Raw genomic sequence first — 17,575 nt, 5'->3', positions numbered from 1 at the left:
AGTGTGGCACTGAAGCCTCCGCACCACCCTCAGTGAAGCAGCTTCTATTGTTTTCCACATGGTCCAGTCCAAGCCCGAGCGGCTCAGGTGATCCAGTGATGTGCCCAAGGCCGTGAAGCCGAAAATAGGTAGAGGGGGGACTTGGACCTTGGGATTCATGGTTGTAAAGTCCAAGTTCCCTCCACCTGGCTCTCCTATGTCAGATCTAGGTTTATAAAATGGATCCATCCCAGGGCTCATGGTAACATACAGGGTTCACTGAAGGGAACACTCGAGTCCCCATTCAGTAGTAGCAACTAAAACAAGCTCACCAGGGCTGGAAGTCTCAGGTCTGCATGGTCCTCTTTAAGCTAAAGGACCAGCTGGAGCATCCCCCCCGGGGAAATGCTTGGGTCACAGAAGGTATGCGTGTGTATGCATGTGTGTGATGGTGAGGACAGCCCGATCCTAATGCTATGGGGTCCCTTTTCTTTGGGAACAGAAAAACTACAGGCAGAGGGTGGACGAGCTGAAGTTTACCAGTGTGGCCGACAGCTCCCAGATGGAGCACGCCAGGAAGAGCCAGGAGCTGCAGAGCGGGGTGAGTCCCAGGCTGCCCCTTCTCCACCGGGCTGCTGTGTCATGGGCCTGGGAACCTCTGGGGACAACAGCAGCTGCTGCCCATGCACGATCCAGGGACCGAAGAGCCTTTCCTTTAAATAGCCTGGACCCAGCTTGCTATGGACTTCCAGGCCTCCCTGCCTCACCCACTACACGTCTCCTCTGGTTGTTAAGGACAGATGTCAACTGACATTATTCCTTTTCGGCTTTCAGTCTTTCCTGGTTCCTTCTTTCTTTCTCCTTCTTTTCTCTCTTATCAAAGACTCCATAACTCTGGAGCCAGGAGAGAGGAGGATAACATTTGCTTGTGGGATGTGTGCATTTCATGCCCACTTGAGCTCAAATGTGGAAGGGTGGGGCAACGAAACACCACATATGTTATTTACATGTTAGTGGTCAACAGCCGAACAGGTGTAGTTGCTACTGTCTGGCCAGGACATTCCTACCTTTCCTTCCTAAAGGTCCAGGTACACCTGCCAGAAAGCATGCAATCAACATACTGCAGAGTCAGCAGAAAGCCACTGCATGGAAACTCAAGCTGGGGAGTGGGAGAGGGCGGAAGAGAGGAAGAGCAGGAGTGATATGGTTTCCATAGAGAAGATGTTCACTCATGTTGCCTTTTTGGTTACTGTTCACTTTCCAGGTGTCACTACCTGTGGAAACATTAGGTCTGATTACGGGGTGCAGGTGACAGGGGCTGCTTCTTATTTTTCCCACCTGGGGAGTCTGTGCTCATCTGAGCCCTCAGGTGGGTTATTTTCTGTGGCCATGGACACTGTGGATGGGAACAGCTTGGGGAAGTCGACGCCTCCTCAAGGGAAAGGTGTGAAAACGAAAACCTTAGAGGGGTTCTCAGGGTGGCGCCCTGGCTACATTCTCCTCCCAGCTCCTCGCTGCTGCTCCTTCTTCCTGCATCACCTCTTCTGCTTTAAGCCCCGTTTCCTGCACGCTGCCAGCAGCATCTGGTCTGGTTGGTCTGGTAATGGACTTTCCAGGTAAGACACGGAGAGCTGAGCGGCCAGCCGCCTCCTCCCTTGCCTCCTGCTCCTGACCCAGGGCTCTCTCCCAACAGGTGGCCTACAAAGCAGGGCACGAGCAGTCTGTCCATCAGTACAGCATCAGCAAAGACGAGCCTTTCTTCCTACAGGCCCAAGCCAACGCTGCCAATCTCAGTGAGGTACAGCCAGAGGGAGTGAGCAACCCGGGGCTCTGCGTCCCTGCGTGTAGGCGCCTGGTCCACAAAACCCACCGGCCGTGTTGGTGTGTCTGTGTCAGCCGAGGCTGCATACATCTGGTCATTGTAAACAGCTCGTGACCAGAATTTTAGGGGGAGGGAAGGCCGGCCTTTGGTAGGAATGAGCTGGTGGGAGATTTGAACCACTGACTATATGATGGGGTAGGAGGAAGTGGTTATTCCGGGACTGGAGTTAAAACAGCGTAAGAGGGGAGTAAATAAGAGCTCAGACATTAGCTTCAAACTGCCTGGGTTTGATCCTTGTCTCTAACACGTACTAGGTGTGTAACCTGAACCAATTTCTTTGCTCTTGGTTGTCCCCTCCATATTAGGCTGCCTTGAGGCTTCAGCGAGCTGATATATGGAAAACACTCAGAGGAGTGTTCACAGGGCAGTTGTTCCTTAGACACGAAAGCTTGCACAGTTCCAACTTTCCTTCTCTGTCTTCTAAGGAGGGGCCTTTCTTGGCTCTTCTGCTTGGCTCCCAGGTCTTTAGGGTCCTGATCCGAGGAATGGGTAGAGGGGAGAATTAGAAGGAGCAACAGAAGCTAAACTGATTCACACACAGAAATGGAGGGAGCCTTCCAGAAGAAAGAACTTGAAATCTGGAGGTGGAGGGCAGGACAGAAAATGGGAGGAACAAAGAAAAGACCCACATGGACTAGAGGCTGGGCTCGGAAAGAAAACGAGGTGCACTGGAGCCGCTGCTGGGCTGGTGGGGTGTGTGGACAGAGACAGGGAACAGAATTTTCAGAAATGCTGCTGTGTGTTGTGCAATGTTATTCCACCCGTGACAAGTCATTAAGACTTCCGTGAAGACGCCTAGTATTTTCCAAGTCTTCTGGAGTTCAATTTCTGCCTCTTTTGGCCGAAGCCCTGTGTGGCACGAGGCCTTAAGGCAGGAACAAGAAGGCCTGGTTGTATTCAGGTTACAGGTTTCTCTGGCTCTCAGGGTTTCTATGGAAGGATGTAATAGGTGTTTCCCTCTTGGAGAGGTCACTAAAGAGTCTAAGAGAAGCCCTCTCACATGAGGATGATCTCTTTTTTCTCCTAAATCCCCTTAGAAACTGTATAAGAGCAGCTGGGAAAAGCAGAAGGTGAAAGGGTTTGAGCTGCGTCTTGACTCCTTGGCCTTCCTGGCAGCCAAAGCCAAGAGGGACCTGGCCAGTGAGGTAAGCCAGTCCCCAACTTGTACTCGACACCACGAATCCTGACATTTACGTCTGGGAGAGTCTGAAAGTGTCGTGGCAGGTTTTTAGTCTCTCTGAGCCTCAGGGTTCTAATGTGTAAAATGGAGATAAATATGACCACCTTGCAGTGAGACAATCGTGTAAGTGTCTAGCACACTGCCTGCTGCACACTGGTTTTTGGTAAGTCGTAACTGTTATTATGAGCAGTAGTAGTGTGAGTGGTAATCCAAATCACTCATTTTACAGATAAACTGATGCCCAGAGACATTCCATGACTTTCTAAGGTTGTAGAGGCCTGCTGACTGTTAAGAGTACAGACTCTTGTGTTGGATAGACTTGGGATAAAATCCCAACTCCATCACCTACTAGTTTGTGATTTGGGGCAGGTTGTTTAACCTTTCAAAATCTCAGTTAACTCATGGATAAATTGGTAATTGTAAAATGGTTATGAGGAAATGAAATGAATTGATGTATGTTAAGTGTTCTGTAGTTCAGGGATGTCTGTTATGAGTCTGACGTGAGATAAGGAGCCTAGGACAGAATGTAAGTCAAACTCTGCTTCCTTCATCGAGAAAGTCTTGCTTCCAAAAAAAACCCCAATATATATACATGTATATATATTCTGTATCTACTGTGTGTGTGTATATATATATATATATATATATATATATATATATATAGTTGTCCTTGCTGGCAGATTTGAGAGTAGAGCCCAAGTCTCCTGATGGCCACGGTAATAATGATGTTGAAATGATGCCACACACCAGTATTCTGTTACAGTTTTCAAAGCATTTCTATATTTATTTTTTTTCAGATCCTCATTACTTTTGGCCTAGTGCTTTTTCAGGCCAATGTGCTCCCTTTTGCTCCCCATAACTCCTAAATATTTATATGTACCTCAGTTGTCTTTAATTTGAGCTTCTTTCTGAAACAGCAGTTGTATTTTAGATATTCCGTGTCTTTTTCATTTTGTGATAACTTTCTCTTTATAATATTCTCACTGTTACCAAAAAAGATTATAAAGTGGCTTTCATGAAAGCAACAGGCCACTTAAAAATAAACCCAGAAAGAGTAATCTCAAATAATATAGAGACAAGATAGAATTTCACCAGGAAATTGAGAAGACTCTTCTATAGCTGAACTTTCAGTTTAGCTCTGAGCTTTCTGGCAGTCCAGGTGTAAAAGGAAATAATGAGTAGTGATATTTTTTTTCACTGTTTGATCAAAGGAAATACATCAGTTGTTCTAAGGAGGCAAGCTTTTTATGACACTAATTCTGATAGGATTCTGTTGTATGGCTTCGTTTTAACTTTCTTGCATGGCTTGATACTTAATTCCTTTAGGAGATGCTAATGTACCCCTGCTCTCTTCCTCTCATTTAGGTGAAGTACAAGGAGAACTATGAAAAGTCCAGAGGGAAACTCATTGGGGCTAAGGGTGCCCAGGGGGATTTGCAAATGAGCCACTCACTGCAAATGTCCAAGCTGCAGAGTGAACTGGAGTACAAGAAGGGATTCGAGGACACCAAATCCCAGTGCCACGTCCCCCTGGACATGATCCACCTCATGCATGCCCGCAAGGCTCAGCACTTAGCCACAGACATAGGCTACAAGACGGCATCCCATCACTTTACAGCTTTGCCCACAGACATGAAGGTGGAATGGGCCAAGAAGGCTTACGGTTTACAGAGTGATGTAAGCTCTGTGTGTGCGTTTATGTGTGTGTGTGTGCTGGTGTTGGTGCCAGGGTTTTCCCAAACCCTTCAGGACATCGTTTTTTCTCTGAGATACCTGTTTCTGGATCCCTAAGTGGAAACATTTTAGCTTCCTAGTGCTTTAACTTTTACTCAAACTATGCCCATTTTAGATTCTATACTACCAAAAAAAATCATACAGCTACTCCTTTCTTCTTGGAATTCTGATCTACATATGTTTTCCGTATTTCTTTTTCTTGCAGGGCGGTGGCGACGGTGGGGTGGGAGGCATGTATTTGTGACCTTCTTAACTGTGGCCAGCTCTGGGAGAGCATCCCTGGTACTCATTCTAACGTCGGTAGTCCCATTTTTAGAAAGGGCCCCTTGCTAATCGTCAACAACCCTCTCCCCTTTCTCGTTATATTCTTTCATCTTCGGTTGACTCTTGCAAGAGAAAGTGGGCGAACTGAACAGGCAGGTCAGTTGCAACCAGACGGTCACACGTGGGCGTGGGGTGGAGGCAGCGCAGACACACCCTTCCAGGTAGAGATCTTTCAGGATCGAGAGGCGATATGCTAGTTTTAGAGACGTGTCCATTTAAATGGCTTTCCATTAAAAGTACTCCTTCAATGACAAGGGAAAAAATGAGAAATACCCCCCGCCCCGCACCGAGCTTCCTAAGAAGGAATTGGCACCGTGGGAAGCCTCGAATGTCTTGTGATATTCCCTCAAATAGCTCCCCACCTGGGTTCTGTTGTGAATTCTCATTTTCTTCTCCCCTGCATGTCATTTTAAACAAGAAACCAGGGAAAGCAGACAACGAGGACGGGCTTCTTCCGGAGGCCTGCGCGGCCTGTAATGAGGGATGCGGCTCATTTGGCTCCTGCGGCCCCACCCCCAACAGTGTCGGGCGGGGCCAAAGCGCCGGCCGCAGGGCGGCTCCAATTAAACGGGAAATTAATTTGCATTTTGGAGCCCTACCTGTGACTGTGCAGAAATAGATAAGACAAAAGTGGCATCTAATTTGACTCAGCTGGCACCAAGGCGACATTGGGGAGCTGTTAACAGCCCTTTAAGTGTCCGCACACCAACAATGGCCTGCCTTTTTTTTTTTCTTTCCTTTCTCCTTTGTCAGAACCAATACAGGGCAGATGTGAAGTGGATGAAAGGCACGGGCTGGGTCGCCACCGGGTCATTAAATGTGGAGCAGGCGAAGGAGGCAGGAGAACTCATTAGCGAGGTGAGATTCCCTGACAGCGGGCAGCAGGCCTGGCTGCATTAGGCGTGCGGCATTTCTGTATAAAATTAAAATAATTCCCACTCAAAAGGCAAAGAAAAAGGCAAAGCTACATGAAAGGACTCAAAACCCAGACTAAGGCTGGTAATTAGGGGGAAACTACATACCAAACACACCCCAGTAGGGGCCCAGAGAGCCCTGGCCAAAACAAAGTGGGTGACAAATGATATTATGAATAATAATGACAATCAAACAGAGCTCAATTGCTACCCACCAACTTACCTTTTTAATGAAGCAACACGGGACAGATGATAAAAAGATACATTTATTGCACCTAGAAAGCCCTTTTGTGACTTAACGCACATTTTCTCCCTCTTTCTTTCCGCAGCAGGCAGTGTAAACAGTTTTTGAATATTCATGTGGTGTCGAACATGTGACACGGTTCTGGTTCTTTTTTGTTGGAGGGTCTCATTTCTATTTGAATCTCACTCCTGTCTACTTGCAGCCACCCTCGCTGGACCCGAAGGCTTATGAAAGGAGCCCTTTCCTCGCATTTTAGGGCAGTATCCTTGAGCAGATCTTTTAAAGATTAGATCAGGGTGTCTCAACCTTGGCCCTGTGGACGTTTTGATAATTCCGTGCTGTGGGGCTGTCCTGGGCCTTGTAGGATGTTTGGCATCATCCCTGGCCTCTACGCACTAGAAGCTAATGGTACCGTTTCCCATTATAGACATCACTTAGACTTCGAGATGATTTCTTCGTGCATTGAAGTCTGGCATCCAAGGGTTCTTTTTGGAAGCATTTTTCCCACGGTGGTCTTAATCTTCTACCACATTTTGCAAACTTATTCAACAGATTTGCTTATCTTCCGTGCTTTATACTAGTCCTCAAACTCCAGGAAGGCAAGACATCTTTCAGCAGCTTTTCCCAACCATCTCATTCCAGTTTGGCACATTTCCAGGTTAGCGTCAAATTGGATTGGCCTCTAAATTTTCAGACAGAGTGCCAGGCACCGTGAAAGAGCCACAAATGCACACACACCTGTCATTTAAAGCAGGAGTTAGCAAACCTTTTTTTTGTAAAGGACCTGATGGTAAATATTTTTCGTTTTGTGGGCCACACTTCTTCTGTTGTAACTGCTCACCTCTACCGTTGTAGCATGATGCAGCCAGAGATAATACGTAAATGAACGAGCACGACTGTATTCTAATAAATCTTTATTTACAAAAACAATTGATGGGTCAAATTCAGCTGGATATTGAACTGTCTTCTTAAGACAGCCCAGTATACAAATATCCAACCCAATAAATAAGGAAGTGTTTCTAAATAATTGTTTGATTGGAGAAAAGATATACTTCATAATTCCATTAAGATAGCAACTGTTTTCAGTCTACTGGAACTGTACTTTAATTTAAAAAAAAAAAGGAATGAATTGAAGCATAATTTTCAGAATACTTCAAAATTGGGTATCTAGGACTTTGTTAGCATTTGAATTTCTTGTAATTTTTTTTTGTTTTTCTCAGTCTCTTTCAAACTGTATGATGACTCCTTTCAATAATAGCACTCTTTTTCTTATAACATTTATAGAATTATTGTGCATGTTAACTGAACCGGTTTCTAAAGTGATTAGATAGTGTAGAGTCACTGACTTAAATGCAAGGGTTTTGACTCTGGTAATCTCTGCCCAATTCTTTTGTGGAAGGAAAACAGAAAGCTTCAACTGATAAATGTAACTGTGAGTGTTCTTTCTTGCTTGGGAGACCCGAACTAAAATATGTAAACACCTGCAAGACAGTATTTGAAGGCTATATAAAAAATCCTTTACTAAGTGTGTATCCTCTAGTATTTTACTGGTATAACCTAATTTTGAGATGTTTTCTTTGCACCAGGTAGAAATACTTTAATGTTAATTGACATGAGGTTATTCTTAAATTGAAACAAATATTAACCTGAAGGCACCTAGGATATAAAGATGGAGGAAGCCGAATAATAATTATGTTCACAAATTCACTCTAATCTCAAGCAACCTATGATTTTCTCTTTCAAATGGCATGAAAGAACAGCACAAAATTCACAGCTTTGATCTTTTTCTGCTCAACAGAAGAAGTACCGTCAGCATCCAGATGCTTTGAAGTTTACCAGTATTAAAGACACTCCGGAGATGGTCCAGGCCAGAATTAGTTACACCCAAGCAGTGGATGTAAGCGATAATGTATATACATTATGACTCTAAGAGTGGGCTCTTCTTTCAACCCTGCGATTGAAGCCGAGGGGTTCTTGGCTTGCTCCTTCCGTTCTAAGGATGAAGGAGCTTCTTATCCTTTGCTGAGGCTCACCTTAGTGGCGGTGTTTCCTCATCAGGATGTAGATGGGGTGTCACCGCTGCTCTTAGGATGCCAAGGAGAGCTCCACCACCCCACTGCCCCATGCTTTCACTGCTTCCCATTTGCATGTCTCCAGGATTTGTCTGTGGTCGAGGTCTTTTCCCCTCTCCTTTTGTTTTGAAGCATTGTTTTCAGAAATGGGACTTTTGAGCAAAATTCTTGGTAATTATAACACCTAGGGATTAGAATGCTTAGGGCTTCTTGGGACACACGGCAGGAATGCTTGCTTTCTGAATTCTCCCAAAGACTTTGAAAAGGATTTGGGTCTTCTGATTTATGTACATTAGACTAACTTTCAAGCCATTTCCCATATTCCCTTTATAAAGTGAAGCCAAGATCTGGCCTTTTGCCCTCTCAGCGCACGGTTCCTTGTAAACTAGACGGAACGATGAGGTCCTCTAAAAATTCATGTTAAGACATGGATTAGCCCTGGTCGGCTGATTCTTCTGAGAGGGGCCCCCAGGTCATTGCGCAGGGCGGACATGCCTTTTAAATATCTTCAGACCATTTAACTCGCCATGAGGGGAAACTGACAAAACTTGGTGGGGAGGGGTTTCAAAATGTCTCCCTTGCTTCCCAATTGAACAAATTATTCCTGTTGTGCCTTATTCGACAGGCATTCTGAGATGGCTTGAGTGCCTGTCAGAATATGTTATGGGATGATTTACAAACTTATGGGTTTAGAAATGTATAATTTCTTGACAATCACCCCTTCAGAAGCAAATTTAATTCTGAGAAACATAGACGGTCAAACAAGAACTTTTGTATGGAAAAAAAAAAAAAGCTGCTTTTTTCCTTATCCTAACCAACTCTAGGGGGCACTGCTGTGATACGTAGAAACTTGGACACATCTAATAAGATTTGGGATGGAAAAGCCTGGTTTAGAAACTTTCTCTGGTGGCAGATGCCTACTCCATGTGTCATTGCTAACTACTAGAATTATCATAAGCCCAGATAAGAGTTCTAGATGAATAGCGCCCCAGACCCACCCACGAAACGTTTATTAGCACAAGGTTCCTTGAGATGGCGGGAGGGGAGGAGGGTAGAAGGTCCAGAGAAAATCTCGCCTGTGGAAGAGGCATTTTTTCTTGTGCCTGCTGAATTTTGATGTCCTCTCCTAGCTTATAGTTAATAACAAAATTACTAGATGTTAACCAGCCATGATTTTCTCATTTGACACCCATCTCAGCAGTATGCCACGAGTGGAGTATTAACTGAGAGGAAAGTTTCAGCCTGTCATGTTCTGGGCTGGGAACTAGAACTCCGGAGGGAATGAAGTACATGTCACTGCGCTTAGCCGTATGAGCCAGGGAGAGGCAGGGCGCCCAAGATCTTGTCTCTATGCGGAGGTGGCAGCTGCAGTGCCCTTGTCTCCTGGAGTGTAACTTGGCTGATGGCTGTATGGGGGAGGTTTCTGGGTTTCATGCAAAACTTCTCTCCATCCACAGAGGTTATACAGGGAACAAGGAGAAAACATAAAGCATCATTACACACAGACCGCGGATCTCCCTGAAGTCCTGCTGGCCAAGCTGAATGCCATGAATATCAGTGAGGTGAGGCTGATGGAGTGGGGGCTGGTTTTAATTACTGGAGGTCCAGGGACCTGCACAGTTGTACTGCATCCCAAGCTGAGAAGCGTCCTGTTCTTCCACACTTGGTTTAATGCTCAGCTGTCACCATGTTGAAATTCGTTAAGATTTCTGAACAAGGCGCCCTATGTTTTCCTTTGCATTGGGCCCTGCAAATTATGTAGCTGGTCCTGCAGAAGAGTCAGGCTCATTGATAAGGATGAGACTAGGAAAACTTCCTTAGTGCAAAGGACATTTGTACTGAGGGGCTGGAATATGGGAGCATCAGAATATAGGTGAAGACATCCAGCCAAAGAGAGACGTGGGAGACTTAACTCTTCCCTCGTATCATGCCTATCAGCACCCGCTTTCCTCTTCTTCAGGAGAGACAGTCGCTCCTCTTTATTCTCCATCAGCAGCTGTGCACGTGCAGCCTCGTGCTTCCTCCTTTCCATCAACTGCTGCTCAGAGCGATCTGGTTCTGACTCCAGAGCTCTTGCTTTTTAAACCCACCCCCATGGCTCTCCCCACCAGGGCTGGACATAAGGCAGGATCCAACTCTTTGTTGGTTTTTGCTAAGCCACAGTGATCTCACACTGGGGGAAAAAACTCCACAAGAAACCAGATTCTCGTTCTGATAATGGGAGTTCAGGAAACCACCAGGTCACAGGAGGGTCTTTATTGGCGCACATCTTCTCGACAGACACGTTACAAGGAATCCTGGAGCAAACTTCGAGACGGTGGCTATAAACTGAGATTGGATGCCATTCCGTTCCAGGCAGCAAAGGCTTCTGGTGAAATCATAAGTGATGTAAGCCTCCACCTCCAATCCTAGGACAATGTTTAATACTCACCCATTTTTATTCCCTTTGTCCCTAACCCCTGCCTTCTTTTGCCTGTGGATAACATCCTCTGCTCTCCCGACTGACTGTGAGGAAGAACATGCCTTACAACAACAGCAAAAATCCCCCAGCCAGGGTACAAAGCTGATGCCGGACTGTAAATATGGACCCCCGGCAGATGAAATGCACCCTCCACCAAGCGCTTTCCTAAAGCAAGTCCACGTGAAGAGACTGTTAACAATGTACCCACCTTCCTCCAGTGTGGGCGGCCCAAGCGCTCTCATGTCCTGCCATTTCATATCCCAGCCCTTTAGTCATTGGGAGGCTTGCATATGAAAGAATAGGCCTTTTGACGACTCCCGCGCCTTTTCTTTTAACTCACCCAGTTACTGTCAAAAGAACAAAACATTTTCACCCAATACCCACCTCTTCCATTCCGTGTCCCTTGTCCCCGAGCTGTTACTCTCTCCTGCTCTCTTTCCCTTTAGTACAAATACAAAGAGGCATTTGAGAAAATGAAAGGGCAGATGCTCGGCTCCCGGAGCTTGGAAGATGATATCAGCCTTGCGCATTCAGTGTACGCGAGCTCTCTGCAGAGCCAAGTAAGTGGGAGAGAACGCAGTGGAGCTGGGGGCCCCCCACCTAATGACGCACAGCCGACAGATGTCCTGTGTCCTTCCGGTTGAGGGTATTGGCTCTGTCCCAGCTAGCTAGGTGGCGAGGTCAGGTCCCTTGGCCCCTCTGGGCTTCAGGTTCTTCCTCAGTCAAGTGAGAGATAGGACTGCTTGACCCCTTAGCTCCCTTCCAGGCTGGACATTCTAGGATTCTGACCAGTGGCCACACATGGGGGCCTGTGGGCTGGATTTGGACTGCAGAGGTGTTCTGTTGGGTCTGCAGAGCGGATTAATTGCAAACCTTGCAAAACGGAAAACTTTACATAAAAGTTTTAGACTTCTGTGCAGAAGCCAGACCTGGATTCCTCAAGGCTACTGTTGAAGTTGATTACTGGGAGCCCCATTTAGAAGGGGTCTGTACTCTCCTAGTCATGCAGCCAACCCCTCCTCCCCCGCTTCCTCCTTCACTCCTTTATGCTACCTGTCTGGCCTCTGGTGCCATCTGAGTTTGTACCCCTTGATTTGATCCCCTGGATGCTGGCACATGTGTGTATACAGTATCTCCTTGCCCATATGTGAGTTGGCTACTGGCTGTGATGAAATCGAATATGTGTCCAACATGTAGCAGAGGACTAAACATTTTACATGCAGTGTCTCATGTAATCATCAGCTTATTTCTAGGAGCATCACTTGTTCATCCTGGTTACTGATAAGGAAACCTAGACTCCGAGTGTCTCAATCCCTTGTCCAAGGTCAGCTTGCCAGGGGCAGACTAGAACGTGCAGCTGGCTCTCCATCGCGTGCCCTTTCCACAGTTTCACACGTGCTCGTCTCTTTTGTTCTCTGCCTCGGTTTCCCCATTTCTAACACTACTCTCCGCTTTCGGTAGTGGGGTGGGATTGGACATGAATTGTCCTTGGCTGTATGCTAGGGGTGGGGAGGGTGCGCGGAGGTGGGGAGGGGAGGTTAGGGAGGAGGGGCTGGAGCTTGGAGGGCAATGGGGAGGGTGGAGGAAGCGGCGGCGATTATGCATCTGACTCCCCAGAAAGCCCAGAGTGAGCTTTGTGGACCTTCAAACAGCTCCTCCGAGGACTGGGGCAGAGCTTGAGGTCTGGAGATGTGGAGATGGGCCTCTCCCTTCCTCCCTCAGGATGCATGTTGGGCTCTTGGGAATACCCATCCCTCAGAACTGGCTTTTCAAGCATCTGCCCACTGCTCCTGGCTCCCAGATTTACTAGGATGTCATCTGATGTTTGCAGAAGCTCCGTTACCTAGCATGAGAGGAGAACCCCTGGTGTCTCAATCTGAACTTGAGAGGGTGATGGGGAGAAACTGTGTGGGGAGCAGGAGGTGGCTTAGCCATGTGTCTTCTTGCCTCTGGAAAATGGGAAGATCTAAAGACCTGAGCAAGGGAACCACTGACATGATATCTGTCCCTTGAACTTCTGTGTTTTCCCCAAGTAGGGGAACCATGGGCCTTGATCATCCAAGAGCTGGAGGCGGTGAGTGGCAGGACCTGGAGACGAGTCCTGCTTGTTAAGCCAGTCGCTGCAAGAAAGGAGCACTGGCCCTGCCAGGAAAGCCTCCTGGGCTCACCTGGGACAATCACGTCGCATTGCTCTCCCTCATGGTCCTGATGCAAATGGCGGCTTTGAAATAGCTGCTATTGATCTGTCTGCCCGTCTAGGTGAATTACAGGAAAGACTTTGAACACTCAAAGGCACAATTCCATCTGCCATTGGACATGGTGACACTGGTGCATGCCAAGAAGGCTCAGACCCTGGCCAGCGACCAGGACTACAGACACCCACTCCCCCAGTATACTTCCTTGGCCGAGGACCTGAGGCTCAGCTGTGCCAAGAAAGCTCACAGGTTGCAGAGTGAGGTAAGGGGACCTGGCCTCTCTCTCCAGGCTCTCTTCCTCTTAAATTTGACCGTGAGGCAGTGTCCCACAGACTGCTGGTGGCTCAGTGGGGTTTCCAGAGATGAGGAATCCCATACCTGGGTTTTCTTTTAAAGCCCTGCCCTGGCTGCTCCTGCCTTGCTCTTCATAAGCACAATTACACAGATCTGTTAACAGCAACGACAGCAGTTTATTGAGTACTTCTGCTGAATTCCAAGCATTGTGTTTTCAGGCATTATCTCATTTAATCCTCCAAATAACCCTATAGCGACAGTCTTTATCCCCATTTTACAGAGAAACTATAGTGAGTCTCAAAGAAGTTCAATAGCTCGTGCAAGATCATAAAACTATAAATGAGAAAGTGGGTGCTGGGACTTGGATGGCGTCCAAGGAAGATGCTTTCAAGGCTCATGGTTTTGCATGTTCAAGACTTGCCAACGGTGTTGCCTCTGGCCCCAGCTTGAGCTGGGGGTTCTTCTTGGGGCATCATATGTTCCCGGGCCACCCAACTTCGGAAGAGGCCCGAGATCCGCTGGGAGAGTTGCTCAGAGCCCCTTTGGAACTGACCCGCTTCAGGCAGAGGAGCGTGTTGGGCAGAGGGTAGGGAAATAAGGGCCCCGGAGACCCTTCCTGAGTCTTCCCAAGGAGTCTAGGAGGCCTTCACGCCACCCGCGCCCCTCCCGCCCCAGTGAGGGCATTTCTAGCTCATGCCACCTGTTTTCTGAAGCAGGCAGGCCCGGGAGCTTTGGGAAGCGTTGGAGGATTTCCTCACTCCCAAGGAGATACCGAATGTGTCTTCCCAACAGGCAGCAGCATCCTTTGGGGGTACTCACCTCATCTCCCAGCTTGCCACGTTTCCGTGCCGGGAGATTTGCAAGTAACGGGCCTCTGCTGGAAAATAAAACAACCCCCCCAAAACCTGCTTTCTGGTTTGGCAGAGCCTGAGAGCTGAGCGGTGCTCAGGTGCGGGTTGCTGTTGTCCACTGGAATTTTCCGCCTGTGTACAGCGTTTACTAAGTGACATAAACTGTCAGGAACCCGACAGCAGGTGGAGGAACGAGGGAGCAGCCACGCTCAGCTCAGGGGCCCGTTTGTCACTTGAGCAGAGCCCTGGCTTCCCCTGCCTCTCGTTGCCATAGCAATTGGAAGGCGGCACGCACGGGGGCGCCTCGGTGGCCGAAGGGGAGTGAACTTGGGGCCCCCTTTAAACTGTCAGCCCAGACCCCTCAGGTACACACACCGCCTCCTCCCACACAGACTCGGGCCTTTGCCAGGTTATTCTGGTTTCATTTATTAGTTCTTTCTTAACCCATGATTAATTAATGCCGCCTTCTGCTGCTGGGTTTTGTTTTGAAGACCCATTAAACCATTTCCACATTTGCCCCAAGACAGCTGACTTTCTAACCACAATCCGCTCCAGCGTTTATTTTTTGATAGCCCACATTAAAATAAAAATCCGCCAAGCATCCCTCTAACAGCTACGGAGACAAGTGACAGCAGAATTATTTTCTTCTGACCTACATTTTTGTTTCCCTAATGAGCATTTAAGTAAGAAGCGTGTGTGTGTTTGCTGAGTGTGATGTATCTGGAGAGACTGCCTTGGCCTTGAGTTCTAATCATGATGCTGTCTGTCGTGGGTCCTTCCTCATTCTGTGAGCTTGGCTTTTCTGATTCCTCGTGTTGTTCCTTGTAGAATTTGTACCGGTCGGACCTGAACTTCATGCGAGGCGTTGCCTGTGTCATTCCAGGCACGTTAGACATTGAAGGGAGAAAGAGAGCATCTGAACTCATCAGCGAGGTAACCAGAGACCCGGGACGGGTTGGGGGTGTCAAGTATATTCCACAGTAGAGGTTGCACAACAATCTGTTTGTTTCTTCCTAAAGCCAGTTAGGTGCTACACCGTTAGCAGTGGCAACTCACCCAGCCTCTCTCCTTACTCCCTTCTCCATTCAGACCGGATGCCGTTTAAGACAGCTTTGCAGATCTCGAGCCAGTTCCTATATTAACATATAAGAATTATTTGCTGGATCCTAAGATGTACTTTCCTAGGGTCCCTTTGAAGAGTGGCTGGTGGTACAATGAAAAGAGGGCGGGCTTTGGAGACACATGTAGTGACTGAAATTCCAGGCCAGTACTCATTTGCTGTGTGACCTCAAGCCAGTCACCTGCCCTCTCTGAGCCTCAACCTCTTAATCAGTCAGATGGGAATACTCAGACCCCTCTCACTTCGTTTTTGTGAGGATCAGCACTAATCTAAGCACTGTGCTTCTCGGGGGGCTGTATATGAAATGGTTGCTATAAGCTTGGTGATAACTTCTTGGTAAATTACAGAAGTCTGGAATTCTAAGCTCTTTGAACTCCTGAGGAATCTTGCCCACCCCTGGGAGGGCTCTGGGATTTCCATTCACGGTAGGTAGGCATAACGGAAGGCACTGCAAGCAAAAGGCAGCCAGCATCCAGCCTGGGTGCCTCAGAATGGCTTACGCGTTGATTAGAAGCTCTGAGCAAGCGGAATTGGCCTCACTGTGGGAGCTGAGATTTAATTTTGTGCTTTGCTTTTCCAGTGAAGTCTCTAAAGCGAGTGGTTTCTAAACCTCATGGTGCATCAGAATCCCCTTTGGAACTTAAAAAAAAGTACAGAGCCCACTGACGATGTACTGAATCCCATCCCCTGGGGTGGCGTGCAGGCATGTGGATTATTTTTAAGCTGCACGGTTGTTCCTGGTACACCCCCAAAGCTGAGGAGCCCAGGGTCTCCAGCGAGCAAAGGAAATTTGGGAGCAAAACGTGCATTTCTATAGTCGTGCTCACATTCATAGCAAAAGGACTAATCTCCCTTTCCCATTGATAAGTATCTGATTCCATCCGTCCTCTCCTCCTCTCTGCTTCTTCATCCCACTGGGCTCTGAGGTCACAAGAGCAGGGGACGGCCTGGATTCTGGGCCACAGACTAGCAGCCTTTGCAAAACGAGGTTTTACAGCTCGTGCTTAATGAGCTCGTTCTTCTGCTGCTTTTGCATCTTACCTTGTCTTCTTATTGCCTCTTGTGTGTGAGCTCAGAGTAAATATCGCCAGCATCCCCAGTCGTTCAAGTACACGGCCGTGACAGACGCTCCTACCCTCACTCAGGCAAAACTCAGCAACCAGATTACAAACGAGGTAAAATTTTCGGATGGCTTTGGGATGGGCTTTTTAAAAACTGCTAGATTGTTAAAAAAAAAATGTGTGAATATTTGTGGGATTGGCGGGGGTCGGGGGAAGGACGGGTGTTTGCGTGGCAAGAAAAGAATGTCATTAGACAGAGCCTCAACAGTTTCCAGAAGGAAAAAAGGCCCAGGAAGAAATTTGGTTTAGTCTGTCGTCTCACCCCCCAAATGTGGTCACAGACCGACAGCCTCAGCATCCCCCGGGAGCTTGTTAGAAATACCAAACCTCAGGCCCCACCCCAGACCCACCGAATCCACACGGTCATTTAACAAGATCCTCACGGGTTTCCTTCGCACGTTAAAGTTGGAGACGTGCCGGTCTGTCATTCGTCTGTTCTAGCCGGGCAGATATTGGCTAATCATTTCTCCACTGTCATTCTGGTGATGATGATGGGAACGATGTGTGGTTGTCCGGGGACAGCGATACAGTGTGATGTTTGCCAAGCTTCTTGGTTCTCTGCCTCCTCATCTTCTCACTCACCACTTACCCGATTACCACTTTAATATTCTAGCAGAGGGGTCCCAGGGGAAAGAATCTCACTCCATACAATCATCATTCCAGCTCTACTTCTTCTTAGTGGCCCTCTGACAAGTTTGAAATATCGAGTGAGCTTGGCAGAGAATGAAATTTCGTTTTTAAAATTCTCCTTCTGACTCTAACTTTTCAAAGTCAGTTGAGACTTGGGTATTTATATATTAGTTCCAAGCTTGGGATAAGGAAATCCAAAGGGCTGTGTAGCGTGACATCATGATCAAGTTAAAACTCCCACTGAACCTTTCTTGCCTGCTTTGTGATTGGGGTGCTGAGGGGTAACAGTGCCTCCTGCAGTGGCCTCTGGCCCTGGAGAACTCAGCAACCACAGACCCAGTTCTAATCACGAGAGCAGATGTTTTCACGACGGCTGAGGCCATGCAGCGCAGCACTGGTGTGAGTCTGCCAGTGGGAGGATCCCGGGATTTTAGTAAAGGATGCAGACCGGGGTTTGGGAACCTCCCTTCGAACCAGCAGAGCTTCTCCTAAATTTCCCAGATCTTAATATTGTCTTTACACTGTGTCCTCAGCAAAAAAAGTCGACAATGGGAAGAACCACGATAGTATTCTT

At 47.5% G+C, this 17,575-nt stretch overlaps 1 protein-coding gene across 9 annotated transcripts in view; it reads left to right on the top strand.

Moving 5' to 3' along the window:
• The window catches only part of NRAP (nebulin related anchoring protein), a 69,073-nt gene that overhangs the window by 34,289 nt on the left and 17,209 nt on the right, over window positions 1–17,575 (top strand). For 7 of the 9 annotated variants that reach the window (XM_028481089.1, XM_028481092.1, XM_028481085.1 and 4 more), the window contains 12 exons: window positions 482–580; window positions 1,673–1,777; window positions 2,899–3,006; window positions 4,407–4,718; window positions 5,853–5,957; window positions 8,056–8,154; window positions 9,787–9,891; window positions 10,610–10,717; window positions 11,237–11,350; window positions 13,050–13,247; window positions 14,959–15,063; window positions 16,327–16,425. In XM_028481089.1, the coding sequence (XP_028336890.1) occupies window positions 482–580; window positions 1,673–1,777; window positions 2,899–3,006; window positions 4,407–4,718; window positions 5,853–5,957; window positions 8,056–8,154; window positions 9,787–9,891; window positions 10,610–10,717; window positions 11,237–11,350; window positions 13,050–13,247; window positions 14,959–15,063; window positions 16,327–16,425 (1,557 nt within the window). The remainder of the gene's footprint in view (window positions 1–481; window positions 581–1,672; window positions 1,778–2,898; window positions 3,007–4,406; window positions 4,719–5,852; window positions 5,958–8,055; window positions 8,155–9,786; window positions 9,892–10,609; window positions 10,718–11,236; window positions 11,351–13,049; window positions 13,248–14,958; window positions 15,064–16,326; window positions 16,426–17,575) is intronic. The other 2 variants (XM_028481088.1, XM_028481091.1) reach the window with 2 other exon arrangements.

This window comes from Physeter macrocephalus, chromosome 20 (assembly GCF_002837175.3).
Source record: "Physeter macrocephalus isolate SW-GA chromosome 20, ASM283717v5, whole genome shotgun sequence".
NCBI classification, from domain to species: Eukaryota; Metazoa; Chordata; class Mammalia; order Artiodactyla; family Physeteridae; genus Physeter; species Physeter macrocephalus.
Note: the sequence above shows the minus strand (reverse complement) of the source record. Positions and strands in the feature narration are given on the sequence as shown.